At 38.1% G+C, this 21,980-nt stretch overlaps 5 protein-coding genes across 5 annotated transcripts; 2 read left to right on the forward strand and 3 right to left on the reverse strand.

Annotated features, from left to right (window-relative positions):
- Nucleotides 1-1,331: 1,331 nt before the first annotated feature.
- Nucleotides 1,332-2,720, reverse strand: GCK72_024147 (uncharacterized protein; the record flags this gene model as incomplete). The annotated part of the gene is made up of 3 exons (XM_003118017.2): nt 1,332-1,682; nt 2,062-2,566; nt 2,620-2,720. 3 exons carry the CDS (start codon nt 2,718-2,720, stop codon nt 1,332-1,334), a joined length of 957 nt encoding a protein of 318 aa, XP_003118065.2.
- A 2,258-nt stretch (nt 2,721-4,978) lies between these two features.
- GCK72_024148 (uncharacterized protein) lies at nt 4,979-7,053 on the forward strand (the record flags this gene model as incomplete). The annotated part of the gene is made up of 10 exons (XM_003117908.2): nt 4,979-5,047; nt 5,099-5,203; nt 5,275-5,379; nt 5,424-5,498; nt 5,719-5,820; nt 5,916-6,029; nt 6,076-6,285; nt 6,554-6,763; nt 6,848-6,931; nt 6,979-7,053. The coding sequence occupies 10 exons, from the start codon at nt 4,979-4,981 to the stop codon at nt 7,051-7,053; spliced, it is 1,149 nt and encodes a 382-aa protein (XP_003117956.2).
- A 421-nt stretch (nt 7,054-7,474) lies between these two features.
- On the reverse strand, nt 7,475-11,791 carry GCK72_024149 (uncharacterized protein; the record flags this gene model as incomplete). The annotated part of the gene is made up of 17 exons (XM_053735743.1): nt 7,475-7,595; nt 7,645-7,767; nt 7,814-7,968; nt 8,016-8,096; nt 8,146-8,490; nt 8,536-8,743; nt 8,790-8,891; nt 8,943-9,289; nt 9,337-9,485; nt 9,533-10,111; nt 10,158-10,426; nt 10,475-10,681; nt 10,732-10,980; nt 11,027-11,141; nt 11,190-11,509; nt 11,609-11,715; nt 11,768-11,791. The coding sequence occupies 17 exons, from the start codon at nt 11,789-11,791 to the stop codon at nt 7,475-7,477; spliced, it is 3,501 nt and encodes a 1,166-aa protein (XP_053579309.1).
- Nucleotides 11,792-12,801: 1,010 nt separating this feature from the next.
- On the reverse strand, nt 12,802-15,321 carry GCK72_024150 (uncharacterized protein; the record flags this gene model as incomplete). The annotated part of the gene is made up of 7 exons (XM_053735744.1): nt 12,802-12,963; nt 13,014-13,297; nt 13,346-13,674; nt 13,723-14,054; nt 14,157-14,741; nt 14,914-15,168; nt 15,220-15,321. 7 exons carry the CDS (start codon nt 15,319-15,321, stop codon nt 12,802-12,804), a joined length of 2,049 nt encoding a protein of 682 aa, XP_053579310.1.
- A 3,046-nt stretch (nt 15,322-18,367) lies between these two features.
- On the forward strand, nt 18,368-21,678 carry GCK72_024151 (uncharacterized protein; the record flags this gene model as incomplete). The annotated part of the gene is made up of 6 exons (XM_003117736.2): nt 18,368-18,468; nt 18,518-18,640; nt 20,666-20,788; nt 21,211-21,352; nt 21,399-21,515; nt 21,565-21,678. 6 exons carry the CDS (start codon nt 18,368-18,370, stop codon nt 21,676-21,678), a joined length of 720 nt encoding a protein of 239 aa, XP_003117784.1.
- Nucleotides 21,679-21,980: the final 302 nt, after the last annotated feature.

The raw sequence follows: 21,980 nt of genomic DNA on the forward strand, positions 1-21,980 counted from the left end.
CACATGTCTCAAATTTCCAACAGTCATATGATTGTCAGCGTTGAAATGAGTGGAAAAATTATCATCAGTTGCCCGAGTACTCGTTGTACAATAAAAGTGCGGGACTATAGAAAACCGAAGAACAAAGACCGATGTTAGAACAATAATAAATAAAACAAAAGATTCGATCGAGAATGTTTGTGTGACTAGAATAAGAGTATTAGTTCGACTATAGAAAGTGATAGAAGAAATTTATCGGATTCAAAATGACGGGGAACTGAGACATAATCTTTCTTATCTTTTTAAATATACGCCAAAAGGATATAAATCCGGAGGAGTATAGATATTTGTCTTGGCTCAGCTGACGACTTCTTCAGAAAAGTCATATCAAATGCAGTGGGAAAATTCATAGGAAATATCGCTGAAATATAATCGAAAACAGCTGGAGTAACCGCGCAAATTTCACTAATTCGAATAAAATTGTTTTCCGAACGTTCAATATTGAACGGCAACATTTTGATCTACAGCAGGAAGTCTTCATGAAAAAATAGTTTTTTTTTAATCCAGACAAAATGTTTTTTGGCATAATTGGCAGAGAAAAAATGATATTTCTTTCAGATCTTGTTGTGGCACTACATTTAAAGCATAAAAAGTGTATCTTAAACAACAATAAAAAAGTTCGATTCAACTAAATATTTAGGAGCAGAATAACTAAATTCGTAGTTTTTAACGTACAAATACACTTTGTGTATGATTGATCTTAATGAACAAACCCAGGACGATCCGTATGGAAAAAATCAGAAAAAGAACCTTATAAACCAAACTTTTGAGAAATATTTCGACGACAGGCGGTGTGTTATCTTTTCAATAAAAAAGTTTGGAGCGCCGCTTGATACGTAAATATAAATTTTCAAATTTTAGGGTATAGTTTTAACTGTAAATCTGAAGGAATTTTTCATATTGTTACATATCAGAAAAAACTACTCGAGTGTAATAGTAAATAACCAAGAAGAAACAATGTACCAGAAGACGAGAGTTCCACAAAATTTAAAATAACGGTTTCAAAGAAGTAACGAGTTCATTTTTTGTGAGAACTGTTCTCGATTTAGAAACATATGCTTGGAATATTTGGCAGATGTTTCCTTCAATTTGATAATGCACCTTCATTTTATGAAACTTTAGGTAAATTCAACCACATTCATACCAAGGATTTCCTCTGTGTAAACAGTTTATTATAAAAAACGAAAAAAAGAGCTTGGAGTTATAAAATATAGTTTATTAGGGTGGAATTCTAAACATTTGCATTCACAATGAAAATAAACAAAAACATGATCAATGCATGATTAACATGATTAATAGTCGACTTCTACAAGGTTCAAATATTCAAGATACTGTTCCGCTGGGAGGTTGGCTGGGACTACAGTCGCTGAAACTTCGAAGAACCCAATATTGAGATCTTGAACACGAAGCACGATTTCTTTTTCCGGGTTGTTGGTTCTCAAAAGCATGTTGTTGTTGATGAACGATCTGAAAATTGAGACAATTATCGCCGAGTTCAGATGCTGAATGTACATTTCTCTATCTTTAAAGCGATTCCTCAGCACATTCACTTTTTTCAGGGCTGCATTTCTTTGACGCTCATAGTCATAGGGGAACTCCGTGTGATACATAGTGTTGATTTTCGCATCATGTTCAATCAATTTCTGAAATTTCGAAAAGAGTTTTTGACATACTTGCAAAATATCGGCCCGGCTCGGCCCGTCGGCCCGCGCCGGGTCGGTAGAGAAAGTTGCCGGCCCGGAGTCAAAAAATGAGCACAATTTTTTCACAAAATTTTTCGAAATTTTTTGAAATTTTCATCAAAAATAGTCAAAAATCTTATGTACACTTCAGTTTTATCGATATGTAAAAACATAGTCGAAAATTCGACTTTTTTGCGAAAAAATCAAAAAAAAAATTCAAAAAATTCAATTTTTCAAATTTTTGTACTGTGACCCGGGCCAGGCCGGTGAAAATTCTTAAATCGGCCCGGCCCGTTGCAAGTATGGTTTTTGAACCTTCTGAAAGAATACAAAAAAATACCTTAATGTACATGTGTGCATACTTATTACCAGTGCGATGTAGCTTCACAGACCCAGCGTGATTGATCGAAGCAATTTTGAACATTGCATCAACGTCCTGTGCGACCACATGAGTAGCCCAGTGCAAATCTATCTCGGACACAGATTTCCAGCTTTTCTTTAGTATGAATCGTAACCAGCCGTTGTCAAACAACGGTGCACGTTCAGACATAAGGTAAGTTATTTGAACCGACTCGTTTGCCACCAGTTTGTCTAGAAATTGAGGAAGATCCAAGAAGGATTTTTCAAGGTAGAAAGTCTCGATGTTACAGGATGTCAAAATATACTTCAGAAGTAACCTGTTCTTCTCAATATCTTCCACTTCATCAAATTTTGTTTTGATTTTTAATTCTCTGTCTTCATCATATACTTGCAAACTTCCATTGATTATAGCCACTTCCTTAAGATCACGTTTTTCACTATTGATAAATTCTCTTTCGACTGTTGAGGTACACCAAATCGCGAAACTGAAAAAAATTGAATATATTCTCAAATACTCTCAAATAAGTGTGTTGGTTACCGAAACATCAACGACATGGTTTTGATACACATCAGTTTGATTTCCGGAGGCATATGACACCAATTTGTCGGCACGTCGGCCACATCGACCTCCAAATCCATTTCAACCAAACTCTTAGAAATTACTCTGAAAAACTAGAAAAATTAGAGAGCAAATGAATACGAGTTCAAGTTATGAAGTCAAATCACTAAATTATGGATTGCCGCATCAGTTTCCTCGAGAACGTGCGATAAGAGGAATGTTGAGAAAGGGACAAACGAATAGAAACTGTGCGATTCTTTTTTCAATCTTGAAGAGAGCATCACGCGACTATCTCGCAGCCGCAGCTGTACTGAACGGTCTAGCCTATGTCCACGCGCCCAGCATCTAAAGCGTTCATCGTGTGTTAGCAACCAAATTTTGTTGTAAGTCGTAACATGGGATATGGAAAAGCGAATGTCTGAAGTGGCTGTTTCTGCCTAGATTTCTGTCGATGTAACCTTGGTAGCAACATATACAGAAACATAGCATGACGTTTTGAAGAACAGTAAATGAGATTCGAGAAATCTATAAATAGACAGATGTATAACACATGAAGCAAGAAAAAAAAATCAGTTTATCCGACAAATCACAGTCGAGAAAGTATAGAAGTGTTTTATAATCAGATGAGGTAGGAAAACTATTTGCCAGAAATCAATTTCCGAGTCCCCGGAGTTTACAAACACTGCGTCACAATGTTTTAAAGAACCATTTATTATGACCTTATCTCTGAAATCTCCTCGATAAGGAATGAAAGATAGAAAAAGGGTAATTACAGTAGTTACAGAAAGCGTCGTGTCCTACAGGAGCTGTTGAGGCGACGGAAGGAGGACAACAAGCACGGCGGGACTGAAACTGCGAGAAAAAAACTTCATAAGTCCCAAAAACCAAATAAAATTGATAATTTAATCTAGACTCTCAGCTCGCGCCAGGCGCAGATAAAACGGAAAAAGGATAGTGCACACATCTGGCCTCCTCAACTTCACTCTCAACGTGACGTGCAAAAGAAATCTGTGAGGAGTCGGTCGTCGTAACGACCGTCGTCAGTGTTGAAAATAACGAACACTCGGGCCTAAAAAAGTGTGTGTGGTCGCGGCGCAGAGAAAGGGCAAGAGGTGTTGGGTCGATTGGAGCGAGTTTGTTGGGTTCGGAATGAATTTGAATTTTTTTGCAAAAAAAGTCGAATTTTCGACTAAGTTTTGGAATATCGAAAAAAAATTGAAATGTACGAGAATTTTAGAGAGTTTTGGCTATTATTCAATAAAAATTTCGAAGATTTCGAAAAAATTTGGGAAAAAAATGTGCAAATTTTTTGAATCCGGGCCAACCGGGCCGGACCAGGCTGGCAAGATTTTTCGTCAGCCCGGCCCGGACTGGGGTAGCCCGGAATTTCCTAACCCTGGCTACAACAACTACAAAAATTAATCTCCACTTGTCTAAACGGGTTGATCGATTGGGAACTTAAAAGATGAAATTTCTTTCATATTTATCCAACAACTCGAAGCTGCAACACTGTTACAAATTTCAGAATGCTGTTCATAGTTTGATGACATAAAGTAAATCATATCAAGAACTGTTACACATTCGACCTTCTTCAATTTCAATTATACCCCAAAAATTATGTTTCATTCATTCTTCAAAATCAGGCCAACTGTTCTTTTAACATCTTCACATCTGCCTGTGCCAATGTATTTCTCTTCCGTTCAACTTTGTTTGTTCACACAAGAAAGAAGAGAGATGATGCATAGTGAGAGGTCAAGAAATTGTTTGCCAGGTAGAGATGCTCTCCCTTTTCTCCCTTTCTACTCGTTTGCGTGTATGCAAGTGTGTGTGGCACATTGAATGGTCAGCTGTGATTTCAATTTATCAGTTGGCAACGCGGTGCCCGCAGAGTTTCAAACGGCTATTGGACTCTTTATTGCCGCCGTGTCGTTTCCGCACAGTTTAAAGTTTCTTCGTCGCTTGATTTATCCGTCAAATATGTTTCTGTCAAATTCAGAGAGTTATTTGCATTGAGAATCGATTGATTTTGTTGGTGCAGATAGTTGTCCTTGTAGACAAGTCATGGCGTAATATGCGTGACGCCAATTCGCTCTCTCTTTCTTTGGCACCTCATTGATACCTCTCTCCCTCTTTCTCTCTGTTTAAATCTGTACTCCCAAAAAACAAGGACATTGTCGATAAGGCTGCTTGCTAGTTGCAATTTTTATTCGGCGTTGTAGATTATCACCTCGTGATTCATTGTTTTCAATTATTTTTCTGATGGGGAAATTCGAATTTTTCTCACTTATGCACTTAATCCTTCTTTTTCATTCAATTTTCAGATAGTGTCAGATCACGTATGGCAACAGAGCGAGACGGTGGAGGCTGCCTCCGAGTGGCAGTTTCTATCTTCTCGATATATTACTGGGTAAGCTGGAAGTATTTTAGAAATAGTTGTATAACTACTTTTCAATTTTAGTTATCTGCTCTCGGACATGTCTTCCTTGGTCTATGGATGCTTCTGGACCCAAAAAGAAACTACATCTTGGATCTTGTACACTTCTCAGAAAATGACCCTCTACTGGTAAGTTGGTTTTGTGATAAAATTACGCTGATAAAAAATGCTTCTGGCTCTTAATAGAAATGTTGTTTCAGAAAGCGTCGGCATACGTTTCACTGGTCTGTGGGTGTGCTCAACTACTGGTTGGATTTCTTGGATTGTGTGGGGCTGTGAATAGAAGCAGATTCTTGTTGCTGGCGGTGAGAATCCCGTAGGTTTTCAGTCTAATTGAACTAGTTTTCAGTTCGTCATGTTTCTGATTTGCACTTTTCTGGCTGATGTTGCGATGGGTACCTTGTCGCTGTTCTACAAAGACAAGGTAATACATTATGCGTTGTGTGACATCTGTTTTTTTTCGTGTAGAGTTATGTGTAATCGGGAAAGTTCTAACTCAAATTTCGAGGAATTCTTAGAATTGAAGACACTTTGAAAGCAACTCTCTGTATTTTGCGTGTCCAACGTGTTTCTTTAAAATTAATAACTATCTGAAAAAAACCCTGTTTTTTATAACCGTGTGTCTCTTTATGTTTCGTTTGCAGTTTTCTAACAACTACATGGAAGTTTACCTCAAAAACTTGACAAACAACCGTTATTCTCGTGATCGTTGGGTGATGCCATTGATGGATACCATCCAGTTTTATGTGAGTTTTTATTTTTCCGTTTTGAAAAAAGTCGCGTTATCTCCTCCGTCCATTGTCACACGTTTCATTGATTGTTTAGTAACAAAGCAATTAAGGTCTACACTGTAAAAGAAAATGTGCGAGAAATAGTGAAATCTAAATATGGAGTGATGACGGATGAACCGGACAACAAAAGAGTCACTGATTTCATTGACAAGCTTCAGTTTTATGTAAGATCCCCGCTTCATAGAATTTTCTATAAAACTCTGCTTCTAGGAGCAATGCTGTGGGTCCCTCGGTCCATCTGATTACATCGGTAGTCGTTGGTCTCAATCAGGAACCATGGATTCCGAAGAAATGGAATCCCCTTTGTTTCCGGTAACATGTTGTACACAAATAACGGGGGCGTCGGCGTTAAACCCTCTCGCCAAAAGTTATGCTCGTTGCCAGCAATTTGGTGCCAATAGACAATGGAGACACTCAGTGGTAAGACATCTGTTTGAAATGAGTTGAGTGCAAAGTTCGTGTCATTCTCATATGCTGCGTGCCCCCATTGACTTCTTTTTGATGTAATAGCTAACGTTCAAAGTTCCGAAACTAATGAGTGAGTGAATTGAAGTATTGAGTGTTAGAGTGTGTAAAGGTGTGACAATGGATGGAGAAAACGAAAAGAAGTCAATCAACTCATCGATCAAGATTTTCGGAAGATTTTGACTGGTGTGAAAAAATTAATTGAGTGAAAAGATATCTTTAGCATCAATGTTGTGGAGGTGAAGGCCCTTTGGATTACAAGGACTCATTCTGGTACATCACAAACACTCTGAGAGGAACACGATCATTTGTCCCGCCTAGCTGCTGCAAACAATCCCAAGTTGGAAGAGCATGGGCCCCGGCTCCCATCGACCCAATGTGTATTACATACCGTTACCTTTCAACACCATACGAATCATCAGTAAACACTGAAGTGAGTGTGAATCTAACCGTGTGTTGTGATGTTTTTGTGCTAATCGTAAATAAGAATACACAGTAGGAAACATATAAATTTCAGGGGTGCAGTGATAGGCTCATGTCGTGGTTCAACGAACAAATCTGGATTTTTGTCGGATTTGGCTTTGGATCAGCATTGACTATGGTAAATTTAATAGTTCGTTGCTACAGTAGTTCACAATCTAATTACAGATGCTTGGAATATGTCTCTCATGTTGTCTTATCTTACGCATCCGCATCTACCATGTTATCCGTGATGACTACTAAACAATCCAACTGAAATATTCAAAATGAGAATCGACATTGCTGCGTATTCATTTTAAGATTTGATAAATCACAATTTTGTCTATTCTCATACAATGCTGATCAGGGTTCAAAATTAAGCATTTCTCTTCTACTCATTACTCCACATTTCCAAATCATGACCACTAACTACAAGCAATTCGGTTTTCTTGCCTCACACATATTTGTCAATTGTTTTTTCTTTTCTCCTGTGGAATTTTTACGTTATGATTCGATTACAAAACTTCAATAAATCATTCATTGCAAGCACTGACTAACGTCATAGCATCAGTAAAAGTGAAGATATTATGCCATGATCTGTTCGTAGGGCGCATGAAATATACAGGTAATTGAGTTTCGGGGAGATAGGTCAATAAACTGAGAACATATGAGAAGAAGTGTGTAATTAGAATTTCCATGCAGGTCGTTTCTCAGAAGATCCATCTTTCTTAGTCTTGCTGAAAAGTGGTCGAGAAGGAGAACTTCGTTCCATACGTTTCTCAGCATCAAATGGCGAAAGAAGATTTCTGAATTCAATACAGTGAGGTTAACCTTAAATACCATTCAACTTCTTACCTGCTTGAGGAAGATGGTGTTGTTTCAAGATTATCTGTATTTGACTTTGCTGGACTACGGTCTCGGAATCTGTTGAGGATCGATGGAGACTTGGCTCGAGCAGGTGATTTTTCACGGGCCAATCTTAAAAATAATAATGGTTTATTTTTCAACAGTCGGAATTCCTTACTCCTTGGCTGCTTCTTTAGCTGCCTTCTCAGCCTTTTCTTTCTCCTTCTCTGCTTTCTTCTCAGCTTCCTTTCGAACCTTCTTCTCGCTGGCTTCTTCTCTTTTGTCTTTCATTTGGCTTACAAAGTTTTGAAAGACACCATGGGATGTGATACTCTGTAACAAAGATAAGTAAGGTATACAAGATACCGTATCATGTATACCATTCTCTTCTTGATTTGAGGCTCTGAAGTAGATTCATCAGTGAGTCGTTCTTGGAGTTGTTGGATCAATTCGTTTTTGCGCTGAAAATGTTGCGTTTGAGTTATAAGATTCTACAACTTGTGTTCAAACCTCAAGAGCATTTTCTAAGTCATCCACTCTTTCTTTCCATTTAGACTCGTTTTCAGCTTGAAAAACATTTCCAACTTCAGCCTCAATGCGAGATTGTTCAGCTTTTTCCGCCTCCAACTGCTCTTTTTCCATTCTCAATTGTCGGAGAAGACGATCTTTCTCTTCATTCTTCTTTTCTGCTTTTCTATTCTGGATATACATTTCTTCGTGAAGTTTTGCAATTTCAGAGTCTTTCGATTCAAGTTGCTCATTCATTTCAGTGATTTTCACTTCTTTTTCGTTTATCTTTTCTTGAATCGAGTTGTCAAAAAGTACCACTGTCGTTTCTTCGTTAAGTTGTTGGGTCTGAACAAAATTATGAAATCGATAGTAATAAAAGAGATTACTAACCAGTTCGTCGAGTTTTGATCTCATGTCTGATAACTCTACTTCACGTTCTTTCAAACATGTTTCTAATTCATCAATTCTTTCCGATTTGCTGGAAACTTCTTTTTCCTTCTCAACAAGTGTCTCCTGGAACTTTTTCAATGCTTCGTTGTGTTCTTCAGAAGCAGTCGCTAGTTTCGTTTCTGTCTCGTTGACTTGTGTAGAATTTGCTCTATAACATAACTATTAGGATGGGAGCACCTAACCCAAAAACTTACTCCACGAGTTGAGCTGTTCTGGCACTGATTGATTTGATTTCCTCATTCTTCTTCACTAGTTCTTCCTTGATATTTCCCATTTGTTCTAGCATATCGGTCACTCTAAAAATTATTGATAACTGGAATAATATCTTTGCAGTTTCTTTGAATTACCTCAAATGAAGTTTTTCTATTTGTTCTGTTTTTGAACTATTTTCATTTTCAAGATCAGCAATGGTCTTCTCAAATTCATCACTCGTAATAGATGCTTGTGTAGCAATTTTCTCGTTGAGTTCAGCAATCTTCACTTCCAAGTCTTCAATGTTCTTGTTCTTGGATTCAAGCTCAGTTTGTAGTTCCTCATTCCCAGATGCCGAAGATTCTAAGGCAGCAGCTTCCTCCTTTGTCTTTTCAAGTTCTTTGGATAAAGAGTTGTTCAGTGCTTCCAATTCTTTAATCTTCAGTGATTTCTCTTTTCCGTATTCCTTTTCGTTCTCAAATGCGCTCTTAAATTGGTCGATCTAAAAACAACTTCATATTATTCTGCTCTGTAACCTAATTGTTATACCTCGGCATTCAGAACACGAACAGTTTCAGAATGAGTCTCCTTGTGCTCATCGAGTTCTTTCTGAGTGTTTTCATGCAACAATCGGTTCCTATCTTCAGTGTGAGTGATTTCCTTCTCCAGCTGTTTACGGAGTGTCATGATTTCAGCGTCTAAAACATTTGTTGTGAAACATCACATCGTTATCTAATATACTAACCTTTTCCCGTGATCCTCTCTCTGTACTCTTCAAGTGTTCGAGTAAGTTGCGAAGTGTCTTCCACAATCTTAGCGAGCTGTTCTGTGATGTCATCTTGCTCTTCATCTTCAATCTTTTGAGTCAACACTCTAATTTCTGCAGCAAGAATACTTTTCTCCGTTCTCAAAGCTTGAATTTCAATTTGAGAAGATTCACGAAGTTCGTCTTTGTCAAGACGTGCAGACTCTTCAAGCTCTTCTTTCAGACTCGTGTATTGCTCTTCCAACTCATTCAACTTGCAACTGAATTCTTTCTTCATTGCATGTTCTCTGATTTCTGCCTGCTGACGTTCCTTCATAAGAAGACTCTCGTAGTGTTCCTTTGTGTTCTCTTTTTCTTTTGTAACACTGTCAAGAACAGCTTCCAATGCATTCACTTGAGAGGATTGAAGTTGAGTCTGACTTTCACTTTGACTTTGAAGATTTCTACGTTCGGTTTCCAAGAATTCCACTTTATTCTTCAGCGCTCTAACTTCGATTTGCAAATCAGAAATCACTGATTCCAATTTCTCCTTCGCAGCCTCAACTACAGTGAGCAACCCTTAAAATAATACTGTAATTCATGAAAAAACCAAATCAAAACATACTTGCTTTTCTCCTCAGCTCTTCCTCTTGTTGCTGGAATTTCTGTTTGCATTCTGTGAATTCTGAAGTAACAGCAGTGAGACGTCGGATGTTCTCATTGGTTTCAGTTTTCACTTGATCCAATTCTTTCGTGAGAGCTTGTACTTCTTTCTCCTTGTTCTGAAGTTTCTTTTCCAACGCAGTCACTTCATTTTTGCAGGAATTTAAATCTTCACGACTACGCTTTGATTGTAGTTGTAATTCTTGGAGTCGGTCATGGAATTCATCTTGTCTATAATGAAACGAATTGTATTTTCCTTTGACTACAATAGATACTTACCTTGCCAACAATTCTTCTTTCAGTGCTTCTTCGTGATCTCTCAAAGCTTCCAGCTCTTTTGTGTAAAGCATTTTGGCAGCGGTTAACTCGGTTTCATACAGGGACTGGGCTCTTCTCAATTTCATTTCAAAGGTTTCCCCGAGACGCTCTTTTTCAGATCGCAGAGATTTTCGTTCCTCTTCTAGTCGCTGAATTTCCAGAATGTACCTGAAATAAAATTGTCCCTCTTGCCCAGAGTGTTTGGTGATTTAACTCACTTCTGTTCAAGATTCAGCAGTTGGGTGTCTGAGAATCGCTGCTCTAGTACTTGAATCTCTTTCTGATGTTCCTTCCGCAACTTCTCCAATGCTTGTTCTTTTTCTCGTTCAAATTTATCTTGAAGAGCTTGAAAACTTTTCATTCTTGCTTCAAAATCCTTCTTGGCACCTAACACCTCTTCTGACAACGCTATTATTTTTCCAGAATATTCTGCTTCTAGTTTTCGCTCTCGTTCAGCAACTCTTTCTCTGAATGAATTTAATCTGGTAAATTGTTAATGTAGGGTAACAGTACCTATATTCACTGAATGTTCCCATAACGTTGTATTTTTGTCTCTCATATTCCGCAACAGTCTCTTCCAACGTTTGTATCTTTCGTTTCAGCTCGGTTTCACGGCCGGCTGGTTGAGCTAGAAAACGATGAGATATTGAATAAAGTTAGAAGCAAAATGACATACGTGAATTATTCCTAGTTGAGTTCCTTGATGATTCCCTACCAACATGTGATAATTTCAGAACTGAGAATAGAGAAGTGTTGTCAATGTCATGTCTAGAACTTGCACGTGAATGTTGGCTAACTGGAGATATTGGTGAAGGCGAGATTGGTCCACTTGGCTGTCTTCTTAACACTGGCGACGGCGGTGCTGGTCCTCCAACTGGTGTTCTCACATTCCCAGAAAGGCAACTCAATTGGTGAGCTGATGGTGGTGCAGGCCATGCTGCGATTTCCGGATGTGATTGTCGTACGAATGGTCTAGTCACGCCTATTGCTGGCTCACTGAAAAGAGGAAAAATTGATTCTAGAAGTCAAAGAGGTATCAGATTTCAGTTTCGAAGTAATTGAAAACTTAGTGGGATCAGTTATCGCGAAACTTACTGAGAGCCATGAGGTCGAGGTGATCTGCTCATTCTACGTGGAGAACGACTACCTGATGGAGATGAAGATCGAAGACTTCCATCAAACTCCTCGGATAACAAACCCAGCTGAATTAAGAAATACGACATAACAGAAATTATATAAGTATAGGTAACTCACCCTTTCACGCAAACGCTCTGACATTGAAGAAGGGCTTGGATAGCCCTCTGTGACTGATTATCTGTGATTATTTGTTTCGAATTGCGCTGAAAAAAATGTTTTCTAGGTTTGTTAGTTACGAAACTGGGGAAGATACACATTTTTAAGAGATGACGGCATGAGATTGAAAACTAAAGAAATTTCCAGGAACTTGACGGCTGTTTAGAGTCTGCACATGACCAGTTTTTAAAGTTAAGTGAATTCTTTAAGAAACAAAAAAAAAAGACTCTAAATAATGACGTGCACAAATATAAATATGTTGAACTGAAAACAATATTCAAATCAAAAACATAATTTTGAAGGATGAAGTTAATTATGATTAAAAGGTACAAGAAACTTGAAAGGGGCTTTTGAAATAATAAAAGGGAAGTGATTCACAGAGATATAGAAGCGGCTGGGCATCTCTACGGAGCAACTGTTCGAGAGAATTGAGAGGCGAATAGAGACAACTGTTGCGCCTTGTAGTCGACATGATACTACTCAACCGGCGACGGGTACGAATGGACGTTGTGCCACTCACGGGTGGATAGGAGAGAAACATCAGACTGCGATATCAGATAATGAGTACGCACACTCGCCCAGTGCACATATGATACGCTGACAGAACGATGAATGTGACGATGTATTAGTCGGAGGAAGGCGAGAAGTGTACGATGACATAGATCAAAGGGACTATTAGCAAAGGACAAATGCAAATAATACATAGCTTTTTTCTCACTTTGAGATTTCAAGGGAAATTCGTCAAAGCATAATCATGAAAAGCTTATCTTCCCTGAAATGAAATAATCATCGACGATTTTTATTATACAAATTTATTATCATTCACTAGGAAGTATCTGTTATTACAGAAGAAATCGGGACATGAGTAATTATTACACAGAACATGACACTTTTTCCGGCGAACAGGTGGGCAAGGGATCACAGCGGGAAAATTAAAAATATCTACACCAGGTCGGTACTCTATACAATGAAACACAAGAGTTAAACTCTTTCAATTAAAATAGGTTAATGAATGCTTCTTCGAACTTTCTGAATAATTCGTTCTTCTCCGCCAATAAATAGTTCAAAAAGAGCAGTTCGATGATCAAATTCGGCGGAAGATGCACAAATAATTGTTCGTAGATAGTGATGCGAGACATACTTTGAGGTGGTGGCATCTGAAAATCATTGATTTCGTTTATTGAGAATCAATTTTCCGTTTTATTACCTGCTTGAATGCATCAATACGTTCTTGAATGAACTTCTTGACTAGAGACAAGCTATCTGAAGAGTCCGGATTTACGCTTCTCTCGAAAACTTTAATTCTAATGAAGAATTCAGTAGTAAGGGGATCATCATGAATAATTGGACGTCCTGCTTGCATGACTTGTTTGGATCGGACATCTATTGCCATCCTGACAGCATGTAGGATTTGTGGATTCACTTTTGGCGGCGGTGGAGGTGCGACCGAAACTTTTTCCACAATCACTTTGTTGTTTATTTTGCTTTTCTCTGAAATTAAAAGTGTCCATTTAAAAATAATTCATTATTTTATCTTACTATTCTTATTAGACTTGGCTAGAAGTTCAGCTGCTTCAGCGGCTTCTTTTTCTGCTTTTTCTGCTTTTTCTGCTTCTGCCAATAAATCTCTCTTCTGCTTAATTGCTCGTTCCAGAATAACGTCATCCGTTTCCATTTCTCTTTTCTTTTGTTCTTGTCGCAGACGCTTCTCCTTTCTTGTGAGCTTTTTCACACGGGATGAAGACGTTGCGGATGTTGTTTTAGTGGCGTTTTCATCAACCGCGATTTCTTCGGCTAACGGAGCAATCTCCTCAATGGTCGATGCCACTTGGTCGATGACGTTATCTATTGTTTCAGTAGAGGAGCAGCTAAAAGTTTTGAAATATAAATGTTTCTTTTCAAAAATTTGTAAATACCATTGTTTCTCATCCACAACACGTGTTTCCGGGCAGTCAACCACATCATAAACATCCATCGCAATTTTCGGAATCTGCATTACTTGCTCCTCACTACTATCCTGTTCAACAATCTCTGCAGCGGTCAATGTGGATTCAGATGGTGTAGATGAGCTATCGATTTTGATGTTCGCTTCAGGATCAATTTGTTCTGTCACAAGTGTCGGATCCTCACTATCGGCGTAGCAAGTTGCAATATACTCTTGGCTATTCTCACAGCATACTTCTATGGTGCAATTTCCGTCATATTCCTCCACAACACAATCGGTCGACACAGATCCACCAAAATCACACTGAAATTGGTCATTTTTCTATAAAATAGTTACTTAACGTACACGCTTTAGTTCTTGAAAATGATAAACAGAGCATTCAAAACAACATGAAACACATCTTACCTGCTCAGAAGTGCCTGAGTAACCAGAATCGGTGGATGTTGAGCACTGGGCAATTGGTACAAGACAAGTTGTTGTGATAACCACCCGGCGAAAAGCGAATCCATTCATATCATACACAATATCTGGGTGGTTTGGATCTATAACTTCTGGAGGGGGTTGACTGTAGTTTGGTGGCATGTATGATGCAGCAACATATCCTGGAGGAGGAGCAAAAATGCCCAATGACGGTACACACGGAGCATCATTCTGATTGAACACTGGATTTGGATAACAATGTGCTTGATATTGTGGTGGTGGCGGTGGTGGTGTCACAAGAGGAAACGGAGCAATTGGAACCATAGGTGGTGGTTCCATAAAGTTTGGAGGTGACTCCGTGAAGATTGGACATTGCTGACCTGGTTGAATGCACTCGGATGGCATCGGCAGACCCATTATTGGAGGTGGAAACGATGGTGGAGGAGGCATCTCCTGACATACAAACTGCGGTGGAGTGCATGTTTCTGGCGTTGGAATGAAACTCCCTGGATGCATTGGTTGTCCTAACGGCGGTGGCGGAAGTGAAAAATCAGGCGGAAATGGAAGCGGCTGAAAAAAAGACTTTTTCTTATAGGATGATACAAATTGAAAATGATTGGTTTTCACTCTTACCACTAAAAGTCGTATTTGAAAAAACAAATTTAAAGAACTGTAAAAGCTACCAAACAAAAAATATTAAAAGATACAAACAATTTGTGCTTAAGTTTACTGAATGACTAACCTGGCACGGTGCGTCCAATGTGTTGACTAGGTTGCTCCCGTTGTAATGTTTTTGGTATTGACCACCCGATTGGTCATCATAGTTTTTATACTGCATACAGTCTCCATTCATAAGCTCGTCAACCTCAGAATCTTTTAGAATCATGTCATTCTCATAATTCCATAGCACAAGAGGATCTTTTGAATGGAAAGCCGTGTGTGCAACCATTGAGAATCGCTTACTGAGACGGTGAAGATTGTGATATGCAAATAGTATCTGTAATGATAAACAATGAATATATTATTTCCTTTATGATTATATGAATACCTTTTCTAACTGATACTTCCTATTTACTGTTTCCTCGAGTAGATTGATCGGTGAGAAGTTGGGTACGATTTGGGTTCCATTCTGAGACCTTTCCGAGAGCATGACGTCTGCAAAGCAGAAATAAGAAAATGAGGACGGTGAATATAAATAAGGCAAGGGCGGATATTGTGACATTCGTGAAATTGATGACGTGCTTCAATCTTCTTAAAGGGCTTTTCAAGAAATGTGGAAAAAGCAGGAAATGCGCTGAAAAATTGAAAAAAACGTGAGGGATGTGCATATCATGAATAGAATAGTTTCTGATGATGTCCTAATGAACCCTGTGAAAACGGAGACAAAGTTTTCAAAGTGCAGAATATCGAATTTCTCGCTGAGTGACTTTCAAGTTCTAAAAAACTAATCTGAGAACCAAGCAACTCCGAAAGGTCTAATCTTGAGAACTATGTCACGCACTTTTGTGTGAATTATTGAAGCAAAACTTGACGAAAACATATTTTCTAATTTCCAACGATGTTGCACAGACAATAACATTCTTCTTCTTTAAGAATGTGGTGGAATGCCGAGCAAAAAAAAAGAAAAATGATTTGCAAGAAGTCAGGAACAAGTTTCAACACCTCAATTTAATCCGTCGAACTAATGTACCTATTCAAAATTTGCATGCACAATCTTTATGTATAAGAGCTAGAAGAACGTAGGCTTCAAAATTGATTTGTGTTCAAGAGAAAGGACTTTGTTAGTGCAACCCGAGCCAATCTCGCAAAAAAGAACATTAATCTCTGAGACGAGTCGGTTCCCAATCTCCCGCCGAGCAGCAGGCGAATGCGCCAAGGGGAATGTGGAAGCATGGATTAAAAAACACAATCTTGAAAGAGAAATCCAATATTTCATCTCGACAATAAGATATTGAATCTTCCATGCAGCTCAAAAGATAAAGGAGGAATTGAGAAAAGTCACGAAGTGCCTTACAGAAAGAAGGGAATCAGTCTGAAACTGAAAAAGAGGTTCTCCAAGATGTCACATATCGGAATGATCTCAAATATGAAACTAATCTTTTCTTGAAAAGAAAACTTTACAAAAACTAAACGGTAGGATGTGAAACCACAAAAAGATGAAAATGAAAAAAGAGGTGAATGAAAGTAAATGGATAGAACAGGCAAAGAGTGTTCATTGCCCATAAAACCGCGGGGGCAAAAAAGGAGAAGGGAAGAAAAAAGGGCAGGAGGACGAACCGGGCAAGAGGGTCCGTTGTTGCCGCCACACACATACCCCATCTCCACATTTGCCAGCGCGCGCGCGCTCAATGAACACTCATACACACTCACATTTTGCCCAACCGCGCCCGCACACGCACACGTATAACATCGAAAGGACCCCTAGTGCAGATGATTTTTGACCCGTGACACAACAACAATGGAACAACAAAAACGGGGGACATGTGTTTTGAAGTTCCGTTCATGGTTTCGAATCCTGCAGAGCGTTACTTGATGGCGCACCCAGTTCAGATGTGACAAGGTCATTGAAGAGGAGAAAGGGTGACAACACATAATTCTGTGTTCAGCCGTTTTTCATCTAGATGAAATGAAAAAATGGCTTCGATATATTGGATAGAAAACTTTTTTCCTACAGAATCATGATGGTTTTTGTAATAAAGAGAGAGAAAATTGATGGTGGATGATTCAGCGTTTCACCATTCATGTGATAACCATCGATCTTCTTTTTTCTTCACGTTGCAAGTTTTCCACGACAACTTTTTTTCTAAAAGTTGAGAAGATTCCACGAACACACAACATGCTACCAGAAACCGAGTAAGTTGAAAAGTGTAGACGAAAAGTGAACTTCTTATCGTTTACCTATTTGACGGTAAAAAAAAGTCAGAGTAAATGATGATTAGATATTGCAAAAGATTGATATAGAAATTGTCGATCAAAGTTATTGGAACATTGAAAGAATATAGAAGAAAGGTGACCACATACCGTGATATTTCCAGAAGATGTGAAATGAAAGTGAAAAGAGAAAAATGAGAGGGGAAGTGCGTCTAGGAGAAACACTTCTAGCAAGAAAAAACTGTTCAAGAAACGTGATGACAAACCGGCTGGAGTAGAAAAAGAATAAATCCACAATTTCTTTGAGGAAATTAAATTTAGAGAGAGAAGGAAATTGGAACAAAAAAGAAGAGAGGCATTATGATTTTGGCAGTTTTTTAGTAGATCAAAAAGTACATTGATACCTCGTGTAAATTTGGAATTGGTTAAAATGACACTCATGAAAACTGATACAATGGTGAAAAAAAGCAAACAGAAAAGGGAAGTGAAAGAGAAGAGAGGAGGGCTGACTACATTCGTTTTTTGTTGGTATACAATTTTTATAGAATAGGGCAACAAAATATTGTGGTTCGGGCGTCTTCGAATAAACGTCCGTTATTCAACAGGAACACATTCATCAGCACCTACTGTAGCATTCTGCCATGAACGAGAATTTCTGCATGTGTTGTCATTCATATGAAAAAATGAGCCAATATTCGGGTCGATTGCAGTACGAGGTCACGCACATTTTTCATTTTTAGAAATTAATCGGACTGAATGTTGTCACTGGGTTCAATAGCAAATGTCATAATGAATTATGAAATGTATGAACACGAAACGGAGTCATTGAAACAAAATGATATCAGAATTTGAGTTCCTTGGTGTTCAATGAATGAAGTTGACTGGTATATAATCGGGGATCAAATGAATCGCTATCAATCGGATCAATACAACAATTATTGTGATTTGAAAAAATAAAAACACCGTTATGTTACACTGAATCATCAAGACCAAAAAAACTCTGTAAAATCAACAGTTCCCTTTTTAAAAGAGTTCGATCGAGATGTTTTACACTTGCAATGTTACTACGCAGTATCCTATATGAATATTTTTGACTAGTAACAAGTTACCGTGCCCATAACCATTCCCCGATTTCCTTTTCAATAATATCACAGGTATGAACCACAGGCACAAACATTCCAAACTAATCCGCAACCAACTCCGAGCAAACTGTCAAATGGACGCAAACATTGAAGGCACATTAAAAGTTTTAGCTTCAAAGATAGTTCACATAGTTCATGTGTCGGAAAAACTAATTTGTTTTCTGACTCCACTTTATTCCGGAAATGAGACGTGCTGCCGGCTCTCATATTCGTACAAATCGTCAGAAACTTGCTCTTTTGCAAAGAACAACTCTTGAAGCTCGGAATATTGCACCATCATTAAGGTCTTACAAACAATTGAATTAATTTTGAATGTCAATATTTCCTTTCCAGATCGAACCATGTCAGAAAAATTCTGAAGCGTGAGCAAGCCCAGAAGCCGGCTGAGCAGACCCACGTTCCTCCTCATTTCAGTTTAGTCGTTGATCGTCCTCCGACAACTCGTCATACTCCTCGGTAATTGCTTTTTTATGTTTTCAAGACAAGACGTGATAGCATTTTTTATTCAAGTGGTCCATATAAAGTGTTGATCACATGACTTCGGCATAACGCATATTTTACTACAGATCAGAAAAAATTGTTTGCAGAAAAACAAACTCAATGTGGCGTTGAACAATTTATATCATTGGTTTTGTGAGATTTTTTCGAAAAAAGGAAAAAAAGGAAAAAATTTTAACTTAGTTACTCTAAAAATGTCTTTAAATGAAACTTTTCTAGAATTCATAGGCTTATAAACAAGGTTTTTTTATCTTCTGTTTTTTGAACACTTTTACTAACCTTTTCCAAAATATGCCACTCACCTTCCCCAATCTTTTCCTCTCACTCTACTGCAGTCAAAATGACTCACACATTGTGGGGTCTCACAAGAGCGGCCGACTAGCAAATAACCGCATTCGCTCTCTTCCTCCATCGCCGCTTCCGTAGCGCAGTAGGCAGCGCGTCAGTCTCATAATCTGAAGGTCGTGAGTTCGAGCCTCACCGGGAGCAATCTTTTTTCCGAATTTGAATCAAAACTTCAGAGTTGTTTACGACAATCTCTTCATTTTTCAATATTGATTAAAAATAGATTCTCATACTCATCAATTAATTATAATTTTTATTTTCTACGCTCAGTTTATCTCACATTTTTCTAGTTTTTTTGAAACCCCATAGGTGTGTTCGAAGTTTTGGTTTTTTTCACAGAACATTTGACTCTTTGGCTCTAACTGAAGTTATTACAGAAAGCTAATTAAGTAGCATTTTTCCTAATGAAAATAAGATGCCCTTTCAGGGGGTTAGTGTTAGATTACAACCAAGTGAGATTATATTGCTTTCTTCTGAACCACACAACACAGTTATAAATGAAAGGAGTAGGTTACAACTCTAAATTGACACGACTTCTTTTGTGTTGTGCATGTGAGTTTTCATTTTTAACTGGTCTCAAGTTTTGAATATCTCTCGCGAATTTATGAAAGATTTACGTAAAAATCATAGGAAGATGGCGTGTAAAGAAGAAACCGGAAGAATATTTGCGATATCTGTGCATGTGTCCTTTGACGAATGTTTTCATGATGCGATCATTTCTTCAAAAATAGGCAAGGAAGAGATGCAAGATGCTAGTAGAGGGATATTTAGAGGTGTCTCATATGTTCAAGTTGTGATATTTCCCTTCCAATCATACTTGAGGTCTAAGAAGAAGTCGGTCAGTTACTTCTATTTCCCATCGTAGTAAAAGGACTTCATTCTAAAAGAAGAATCAAAGTGTCTCTTGGTGACTTCAAGTAATCCATTGCTGTTTCTTGGTACTTTACTCACTCTCTTTTTTCGTTTCATTCTAAAACATTTCGAAACAAGAAACCAAAACATAAAGTGCATAATGACACTCTAGGATCGTTTTTTCCTTTTGAGTTTTCGTTGTTTTTCCTTGTTTTTTCAGTTCTTATCCGTATGCCTTGTATGTTCACATGATGTCATTTCCTACCACCGTGATTGTATGGGAATGACAAAAAATAAATTGAAATTTTCAGTGCAACACCCTAAGCACAAGATCTATACGCTAGAAGTCAAAAAAGTCTCAAGACAATTTTTTTCATTTTGGTGCGCAAAATACCCCATTTGTCGGCTGTTCCTAACGACCTAATCAACGGCGCAGGGGTAAACGATATTTGGAAACGCCAGTGCGGCGTCAGCAGTCCCAATGATGATCGTGAGCACGCCAAATCTGCCGAAGACTTCTATTTGTCTGACTGTAGAAGATTTTACTGAACCATTACGGTATATTTTTAAAAAGCTTGTGATGAATGATTCTGACTTGATGGAATATTCAATTGGTCCAGTTTTGAAGGGTTCTGCAGTGCATTTCTTGTTGTTTTTCATGACATAAAACTTGTGATTTTTTTCCAGCAACAAGTTTTGCACATTACACACTCAGAAACATACAAAAACAGTAGGGGATACTTTTTTAACTGAAAGGAAATAACATTATATAACAACGATTTTTAGCCGCCGTTCTTTACCGAAAGAAGAGAGCCCCCGGAGTGGACTAAAACCTCACGACACTCTTGGAGTAGATGATCGACGCCAATCTGCTTGCAGTATTGCTGAACGCCGAATTGAGGAGCACAGGTTAGTATTGTGAACAGATGATCTCGGATTTCATTGATCATAATCCAATCCGATAGATTTTGGTTTGGTGTCAAACCTTGCTATACACAGCTCTTTTTAGTTGGAATTATGGTGCACAAAATAGATTTTTTCAGTAGAACTGTTTTGTTTTCTGATGAAAATTATTCAACTCTTTACAAAGGCATACATTTTGTCAATTATTATATGCGGTTTTGTTTGTTTCGTTTAAAGAATCAAACGCGTCATTTTTGATGTATCTTATTATAGTCAAAAAGAATAATGATCTTTGACATCTTTTCTCTTAAACATCTCTCATAAAAAGCACTTATTCTGAGCTTCTTTATAAAATTACTTTTCTTCTTTTCCATCTCGCCTCCCTTTTCTCATCGAATTCATCTCTTCTATTTTCATTTTTGATACAGAAAATACAGCTCTTACGGTGTTGAGTCTCCTATCCCTATTGGAATTTCTGGCGGAGAAGAAGTTCCAGAAAGATCGCCTTCTATTTCTTATACCCGCCAACCTGTAAGAAGTCTGTCAGCTGGTTGGAAAGAGTCATTTCGGGTAAGCTTGAGAATTACTTATGCAAATTAAAATTAGTATTTTACAGAGAAAACTAAACATATTCCGAAGACCCAGTCCATCTTCACTAAGTTCTCGCTCTACTCAACAGTTCCTATCGCCAAGCCCAGAAATGTCGTGTAAATCGAATCCAGAAGCAGTGAAAGTAAGGAAACGGTTTTGAACGTCCTACGACTAATAAGTTTGAGTTATAGATGAAAAAGTCAATCTCGTTCAGTGAAACAACTCGCAATGCGCTCCGCCGATCGTTCCGTCAGAAAGTTTGTTATTTATTTGCTTTCAAGGTTATCTCGTTATCAGTACTATAGAGTGATATCTCGGGAGTATATCCCATTTATAAAAAATATATAGTTTTCCCTCTAATATTTTAAAACTATTTCTTGTACTACAAAACCGCAAACGTTTTTACAATGACGTGAGAAAAAGTCAACTATTGTTTTCCGAGAAAGGTACACGAGGACCGAGTGATAATTTGATCGACCAAGAGAACGTATCTTCGGTTTATTTTTAGCCATGTCTGCCACCTTATCTTCTCTTTGAAACTCTCATACTAATCGACAGTAGTTTCTATTTGCCAACTTGTCTCCTCTACAATTGACCTGAGAATATT

Source organism: Caenorhabditis remanei, chromosome X (genome assembly GCF_010183535.1).
Source record: "Caenorhabditis remanei strain PX506 chromosome X, whole genome shotgun sequence".
Taxonomy (NCBI): domain Eukaryota; kingdom Metazoa; phylum Nematoda; class Chromadorea; order Rhabditida; family Rhabditidae; genus Caenorhabditis; species Caenorhabditis remanei.